This window comes from Amblyomma mixtum, chromosome 5, assembly GCF_055824585.1.
Source record: "Amblyomma mixtum isolate Tamu chromosome 5, ASM5582458v1, whole genome shotgun sequence".
Classification (NCBI taxonomy): domain Eukaryota; kingdom Metazoa; phylum Arthropoda; class Arachnida; order Ixodida; family Ixodidae; genus Amblyomma; species Amblyomma mixtum.
In genome coordinates this window covers 56,619,134-56,627,754 of record NC_143016.1, presented here as the reverse complement: position 1 = coordinate 56,627,754, position 8,621 = coordinate 56,619,134, and the positions used below count along the sequence as shown (strand labels likewise).

At 47.1% G+C, this 8,621-nt stretch overlaps 1 protein-coding gene across 1 annotated transcript; it reads right to left on the bottom strand.

Moving 5' to 3' along the window:
* Window positions 1-2,191: 2,191 nt before the first annotated feature.
* On the bottom strand, window positions 2,192-4,162 carry LOC149342245 (solute carrier family 22 member 13-like). Its single transcript, XM_089546769.1, has 2 exons — window positions 3,209-4,162; window positions 2,192-2,197 (listed from the first exon to the last, which is right to left on the bottom strand). The coding sequence occupies exons 1-2, from the start codon at window positions 4,160-4,162 to the stop codon at window positions 2,192-2,194; spliced, it is 960 nt and encodes a 319-aa protein (XP_089402895.1).
* Window positions 4,163-8,621: the final 4,459 nt, after the last annotated feature.

The following is an 8,621-nucleotide window of genomic DNA, read 5'->3' as shown; positions in this document are numbered from 1 at the left end:
CCTGCCCGAAGCTCTGCGGAGCATAGGGGGGCTAAATTTCAGTATGTATGCGGATGACATCAACCTCTGGATTAACCAGGGGAGCGATGGGAGTATCGAGGAGCGCCTGCAGGCTGCGGCGGACACTGTCGTCGACTATGCGGCCAGTAGGGGTCTCTCATGCTCTCCGCAAAAATCAGAATTATTCGTCTATAACCCGAAGTCACTCCTATGCAAGCGCAACTGGAAATTTGACATTAAAGTAGAGGGGAAACCAGTTCCAAACGGAAATCAAATCAGAATCTTAGGGCTACTTATTCAGGATAATGGATATAATGATGTGACACTCAAAAGGCCCGAGGGATTTGCCACGCAAGCCCTTTGCATATTTAGAAGGGTCGCGCTGAAAGGACGAGGCCTGAAGGAAAGAAGCTTGCTTAAACTAACTCAAGCATACGCAATAAGCCGCGTGAGTTATGCCACACCTTTCTTAAACATTACGGCTGCGCAGAAGAAGAAACTAGACTCGCTCATTCGACGGTGCGTAAAGAGACCCCTGGGATTACCGATTAGCACCTCCACAGAGAAGCTGCTCTCTATGGGAGTGCACAATACCTGGGACGAAATAGCGGAGGCTGTCAGAATTTCACAGCTCGAAAGATTAAGCCGAAAAACCACAGGCAGAGCCATCCTTGAAATGGTAGGCCTGCAAACAGATAGGGGACTACGAGTCAAATCGAGCATTCCGCAGGACTGCCGAGAAAATCTAATCATTCCCCCACTCCCTCGTAACATGTTTTTCATTGAAATGGTAGTGTCCTATGGTTGCTGCGGTCACGTTTTCTGTGCTGTGTTCGGTAAGATCTTCAACTTCTTAGGATTGGGCTAACGGTGATATTTCGGCTGGAACGCAGAAAATACCCACCCCCTCACATAAAACTAGACTCCTCCGCAGCCATAGACTGGAGGAAAATTCAGACCAACACTTTCCCTAACTTGTTCATCCTACACAAGATTAGCCCCACTCAATATCAGAATACATGCCCTTGGTGTGGAGCTTGCCCTACGCTCAACCACATATCGTGGGAATGCACAACGAAACCAAAACACTTAACTATATCCAACCCGACATATGAGCAGTGGGAGGTGGCCCTGACCAGCGAGACCCTGGATCAGCAACTTAAGTTGGTTCAGCAAGTCCGTCAGTCAGCTAAAGCCAGTGGCGCCTTGGACTAGGGGTGCCACCCAAGTTGCTCGAGCAACCTTCCTCAATTCAAATAGTTTTCTCTCTCTCTCTCAACTTCTTAGCAGCACTTTTCTTTAGTCATATGCTGTCCGCAGCGTAATGTTGTAAACGAGTTTGCTCTACTTCGTCGAGATATGTCACTCGAAAGGTCACAATGCAGGCTGCGTATTGGTGTAATACGTCGAAGTGCTCTGCTATCCCAACATTCATGGTGCAGGCGGCCTGCACATTGCTCAAGGCACCATAGAAACCGACGAAACCATCAGCATTAAGCTCAAGATCGACGCATGCGTCAGTGTCCCATCCACTTCCCTCTGTACAACTGCCTATTCACTGCTTATGTGACACAGTTCGATCCTATATGCTCGCACATTTTCATTTTTTGTCTTTTCTCTCTCTTGCACCTCTTGCGGGGCCGAGATGGATTTAAGTTACAACGTGCAATAAAACATGGTTGGAGGCGTCATGTTTTGCCTCCCACTTCTGATCAGTCTTGTCTGAACGCGTGTTTCACAGTAGAGAGTTACAATCTTAGGAAATACAACATGCACGGTAGTAAAGCGCCAACCAGTAATGTCGAATTGACAGAATACTGTCGGAAACCAGTATAAAATACCGTTTTTGGAAGATCTAACAACGCGTGGTGGTAATAACGGTGGCAATACTCGCTGTTTAGGAAGAAATTTATATTTTAAATTCTCAAAGGAAGTCAGGTATTAGTGGATGGAGTCGTCTTGCTTTCTTCACTCGTTGCGGCTAACATGACAGACGTGTGGAGTGAATACACTGCATTTTACAACTATGCCTCAGCCAAATGACCATCAAATAGTCCATCTGTCATCTAGTACCACAGATCACGAAGATTTCTGCGAGCACGTCAGCTTGCACTCATGACAGCAGACCGTTGATTGTTCGTATGTGCAAACAACGCTATCAGAAAAAATCCGCAGTTTGAAAAATAAAGTATCAGTTCTACAAACATTTTCACAGGTGCACTAAAAGCATAGACACTTATATAAAGTTGGGCTTGTGAAGAAACAAAGATACAATCCTACAAAGAACGTAGGTCCGACCGAAGCTTCATAGTAGTCATTGCATTCACCGGCAACAATGCATTTTTAAATCGGTAAACAGCTGTATGTGGAGCACAGTCGAACACTGTTTGGAAAAAAGAAAAACTTGGCAGGTGAGCACGGCCTTTTTCTTTTCTCTAACTCAGTCGCCGTATTGATAGATACTAAGATTACGGGCGCGCGGGGTCGTCGACAACCTCGAGGTCTCGTGGCTGGCTCTGCTCCTGGTGGAATACTGAACTCTAGAATCCAGGCTCCTCTTCATGTGCTCTATGCTGCGGTGGCTCATGTCTGCCCTGCGCTTCGCCTCCTCCTTTGCGCACTCCACAGTGGTGGCACGAGGCAGTCCTCGCTGTGCGATGATTGACGTGAAGAGTAGAAGCCCGGCAAAGGCGAACGCCACATCTCGACGGCCTATTTGCTGGAGTGCCACAGCAACGAAGGCTGTGACAGCACCCAGCCGACCACACGCATAGAGCCAGCAGGCAGCAGTTCCGCGCACGGCCGTCGGGAAAAGTTCTTGGACGTACACAAAGCACAACACTCCGCCGGAAAAGTACAAAGCCTTCGACACTACAATAAGTGCCTCGGTAATGATCGTGAGTTCTAAGCCACCTACAATACTGGACAGACATTGAATAGTGCCGAGAAATGAGAACCATACTGTCATGAGAGCTAGCATTGTCATCTTTGTAATCAGCAAGCACATGATTGTGCAGGCCATCAAGTCTATGGCAAAGGACGTCGGATACACCCAATAGTCATTGCGGTTCGTGGGAGTATATGTCGCGATAAACGCGGTGAACATCACGGAGAAATAAGAGAGACACATTACGAAAGCCCGTCGCTGAATGGAGCAGCCGACGAGCATGTCCTCGTCGATAGCGGGCAGGCGCTGAGCGTTTCTCACGATTTCGTTCTTTAGCTTGCGAATTATGGACGCTGTATGCTCGTATAAAAAGTGGTTGTCCTCGGCTGCAGCGAGCATGACGGCCTCGGCAGTCTCCAGTTGGTCGGTCGCTACTAGCCATCGTGGCGACTCGTCCACGATGCAGAAGTACAGTGGGGAGAACACAGTCGGCAGAAGGAAAAGTGCTTGCTTTAGCTTCCAACCTAGTTTCAGTGGTATAAAGGCGACGTACCAAAGGTCTGAAAGGATAATTCCGAGAGTCATAGAGAAGAGAATGTGCAGTGGCCTGTTCTGATGGGTGGTCACTTCGAACAAGCTGACGACTGTCAGGCAGCTCACCACGCCGACGCTTCCCGAGGCGAAAAACTTGATGGTAGTGTATATTGCGAAGCTTGTGTGCAGGCAGCCTATCAGTGTGGAAACAGTGAACAATGCGACGGCTGCTAGAAGAACAGGCATGCGGCCTATGCTGTCCGCGATGGGTCCAACGGCAAACGGAAAGAAGCTAGCGCCAGCGTTGTGGACAGCTATGATTGCCGCCTTGAGCAACCGTCTTTCGCAGACAAGGTTCCACTCACTCACAATGCTCATCCTTTCGCGCTCGTCGTCGTATTCCCATTCTTGGCAGGGGATGGCCTCGGTGTAGTTTGGATCTTCCGGGTGCTCGTAGAGGTGGCATCGGCTCGACCGTCCGTAGGCGCCCTCAGGGACGACCGTGTTCCGCCACGCCACTTCCGAGATGTTCGATGTTGCCGGCTGCTTGCACCAGTACTCCAAGTCTTTGGAAATCAGCTTCAAGGCGTAGCCGTGGGCGTTCATCAGGAAAGCAGCCAGAGTGCAAAGCACCAGCAGTCGCCGCTGGAAGATGCCGTGTCCAAAGGCATCGTAGCAGTCGAAGGACTCGCTGGTAAGTAGGTCTTTCGACAGCACCCGGCCAGGTATTAGGATGTCCATACCTTAGCAGTAAAGACTCCACTGTCGAAACTGCTTGAGGCGTCTGGAAGCCGGTTCTTTGGGCAGAGCTGCAGGAAGAGGTGCAAACGGTTCCAGGATAGCTTCTTCTTCTTCGCAGAGGGTGCGCGCACGTGAATTAAATGTTTCACATGTCTACCTCGTTCTGAGTGGATTAAATGTAGTGTTTTATTTGTTTGTTTAGGATCAGAGATAAAATCCCTGGGCCCCGTCTTACCTCGGAGGCATACGGGTGACGTTGGACGTCAAGGCTTATGAGGCTGAGATTTAGCAAGGTGGTAAACAGCATTTTTGCCGTCTCAGAGACAAGTGAGCGGAACTGTGTCCCATGGTAAACAGCCCATTCCAATTGTAAGGTCATACTTCAGTGCCAGTTATCAAGAAGTACTGATAAATGAGCGTACAAATACCTAGCAAAAAGTTTTAAACCAAAACCCTATACAGAACTTAACACATTAAATTAATTTAACACAATGTTTTGCATATTCCCTAATGGAATCAACGCTAGCAATAATTTATTTAAAACAATTTCTAGAAAGACTAAAATATAGCAGTAGTAAGTACTGCGCGTATAACTATACAAAGAGGCAGCGGTAATGTTACGACATGAAAAACATTGTGTTGGGCACAATAAATGTGACCTAGAGGATGAAATAGAAAGAAAAGATAAGGAAGAATTGAATACATAAAGGAAAGGAGATGAGGAAAGTGACACAAGGTAGCCATAAAATAAGCAAATACAATGGAACGTGGGAGCGCACCTGGCGAAAGACAAAATACATAATAGAACAAACCTGACAACTGTTTAGAAAATTGATTTTCCTTACAGAAACGGAATTTTAGTTTCCGTTAGCCTAAGTGAGATGATGCACGCGGATTCGTTTTTGGCGCAAGTTATTTTAAACGCTTGAATTTTTTGTTTTGAGTCGTTTGCCGATTTTACTGATGATTGGGCGTTTTCTGAGCCCTGGTCGGTAGCCGCACTACCCGCAGTGAACAGAAAGATGGCTGTTGATCCCACTCTGAGTAGATTGGTAACGTTTACGGAGACTTTCGCTCACGTGGCGGTTGCTGTGAGCGGCATAGACCTAGCCACTACCAAAAGGAACGGAGCAGTCAACTTATTCTGCGCACACCCCAAAACGCGTCCTATGGTATTTGCGCAGGCGCTTTTTTATAAGCACAGCTGTTAAGGACACCTTTCCCGGTTCTACAGGAAAGCTTCCTCGAGTCGACGCACAGCGACAATACCTTGTGAACGTCATTGGCGTGCCTGTAGTATTCGTGTTTAGGTTTCTCTGCGCATTGCATATTTTCTCCTGTCACTAATTCGCGCCCGCACTGGATGCTATCTAATGATCTTATCGACGCTTGTTTAAGCGATCATCGTTTGTATTACCTTGCCCTACTACCCTACTGTAGTGTGGAGGTTGAAAGCGTGAAAACGCTAACGAAATAAAAGCTTTGCGGGCATGGAAAATAAACATGTTTAGAGTTCGACCTGACTTAATGTTCTCCCCACCACTCCCACACACACGCAGACACACACCGTCGTCCGCTACGCATTTCTCCACACAATGAACCAACTAAAGCCTGAGGCTTTCCCTGATAATCTTTTTCTTTTTGCCGTTTAACTGTACCGAAATGGGCGCTGCGAGTGTGAAGCGAGGTCACGTTAAGCAATCGAACGCGAAACCATGGATCCACATCGACATGTTCCTTTATGAAACTGGAATCCATGCACGGCTGTATTGTGTGATATCGGCAGCTTAAAATAAAGAAATGTCATCCCCAAATTTGGTAGTAATTTCCATTAATATGTTGGTTAGAACTTACTCGTTGTTTTGGTGCGCAAAAGTAATTCGTTACGCGACGTTCTTCACACTCATAATGGATTCATAGAAGTAATGCCTTTTAGTAGCGCTGCGTCATTTTAACAAGCCTTGTAGGCAGGCAAGGTGGTGCATAGCTTTAGAAGACATGATAGCGCGGAAATATGTAGACAGACACATTAAAGGCGTGTGTGTGTGTGTGTGTGTGTGTGCGCGCGTGCGTGTGTGTGTGTGCGTGTGTGTGTGCGTGCGTGTGTGTTTGTGCGTGTGTGCGTGTGTGCGTGTGTCTGCGTGTGCGTGCGTGCGTGTGTGTGTGTGTGTGCGCGTGTGTGTGTGTGTGTGTGTGTGCGTTCGTGCGTGAATGTGTGTGTGTGTGTCTGTGTGTGTGGTGTGTGCGTCTGTGTGTGTCTTCCTCGGCCTTTGTCGGTGCATGTTTTTTCTCCTCTATCATTTCTTTCAAAAGCTGTGTCTTTTTTTTTTTTTTGGGGGGGGGGGGGCGCTGCAGATTATCTGTATGTGCTCGTCTAAAGTATACAAAAGGCACATTTGTGGAACAACCCCACGTCTTCTCTTCCAACGCAAAACCGAAAATACGGTACTGCGTCATATCACCAGCAATCTTTGGTAACGACAGAACAAAATGACCAAAATTAGTTTACCATAGAAGGTGCTTTGCGCTTAGAAGGAAGTAAGATGGAGGAAAAAACAGAAATAAAGAGAGGGAGGCTAACTAGAATTGAGGGCAGTCATCAAGCATCCAGCATGGTTGTTTACTACAAGGATTAAAGAGACATCTATATTTTATTGGTGATCTTCCACTAGGCTGTACTGAAAACAAAGAGAAACCTGTTTATTACAATGGCGGGTCGCAAAGCCGCTGAGCGAGCGGGCCACTCAGTCAGTGTTTACGGCACAGCATCGCAACATCCACAAGTGCCAGACCAGCAGCAGCGGTTACCTCCGGCCTCATCTCATGGCTTGACGAACACCGAATATCCCGTAGTGAAGCATTTCGCAAGCAGTGGGCCAGAGAAAGCCTTCAGAACCGACGCTACCAACACGAACAGTTGGTGCCATCCGCGGGACAAGCATTCATGACAGCAATGCTTAGTCGTCTACTTCATTGCACTGGCCATCACATCGCTGTTACTGGTGGTCTACGTCGTGCTTTCTGCCCCGGGAAAACAGTTTGAGAAAGGGATCGCGCACCGAAGGCCGACCACCGTGAATATCCTGCAGAGGTTCACGGCATCAAACGTGCCGGCCAGCCGGATAGACACTGAATGGTGCGTTCGTGTGTCGACAGTGCCATGCGCAGCCACTTCAATGGAGGGTCAGGGGAACGACACTGAAGAGAACATTCCACATTTTTTTCTGTCTTAGGGCATGTATGCACTGAACGAATGCGAATTTGGCACTTACTATTCATGTCTTCGAGGTAGAGGATGATAAAAGTCGCTGAATCTATCATTTCTTCCTTCTCTCGGCCTAACTGCTGTTTCCGCAGGCCACAGTAATTTTATTCCCTGCTCTATACTACCGTAAGTTCGCCGAAGTCCACAGCTTCAACTAGCGGTGCACAGAGAGATGCAATAAAAGAAAAGTAGCTCTTGTACAAGTTTGAAATATGCAAAGAGTCAATGGTCGCCTAGGGGATAAAGTGCGCCTTTTATGTGGTGCATAAAAGGCTCTTCTCACATCGTGAAAATGAGAATAGGTCGCATTACTCCATGAGGATGGTTTCTGGAAACATTTAACTCGCAGAAACAGAATCTTGCAGATCTGGGCGGATAATTTTCCAACACATCCGAAGGCCATCTGCGACGGTCAAGGGCTGTTCGACCCTTGAAATGCAAACGAAAATAATTTTTGGACAAAATACTCTTCCTTCTTTCGAAATAATTTGATACAGTCAGCCATTTTTAAATTGACGGCCTGTTTAGATCTTTCCATGTGATGGCTGTAACGAGAGTAGAACTCGAGTTTTCCGCAGAAATTTGTATTTTAAATTGGCAAAGAAGGTCAAGCTGGAGCCGACGATTTTTCCGGGCTGTCTTCAGTCTTCACGGCTCGCCAACTTATCCAGCTGCGTCGCCTGGAGTTAATACACTACACTTTGTGAAGAATACTGAGCCCGATACATAGCGTTTTCTTATTTATTTTTTGTTTCTGGAATAAGTGTCACCGCTTCTTGCACTATTTAACAATGCTCTCTTATCATCTCTTCTAATGTTTTCAGAGAGGCAGACTGCCGCTGGGCTGCAAGTGGCACTGCCGGTAAAAGTGACAGCTGACGTCTGTGATATCACTGGTTTAATTTTATTGATAATATTTTTAAAACTGTCCACCGGAGTTTGAGCGAAATCTAAGCATCTTGGTTAATGTCACGCTCATTATCCCCACAGCACGTCACCTAGACGGCGGGGCAGTCATCGTGTGTGCACCTCTACGCAAATAGAGGTGCTATAGTAAAATAAATCAGGTCCCCTATGTCAGGATTTGCAGACGCCGTCTACCATTGAGAGAACGAGGCCGCTATATAAAGAAGACATAGGTTTAAATTGTTCTGCTGTGCTTCTCAGTGTCACAGCCGGGTTTTTGTTTATTTG

Bases quoted from the DNA above. Each gene is read 5' to 3' on its own strand.
- LOC149342245 (XM_089546769.1), bottom strand. From the start codon at position 4,162: ATGGACATCCTAATACCTGGCCGGGTGCTGTCGAAAGACCTACTTACC.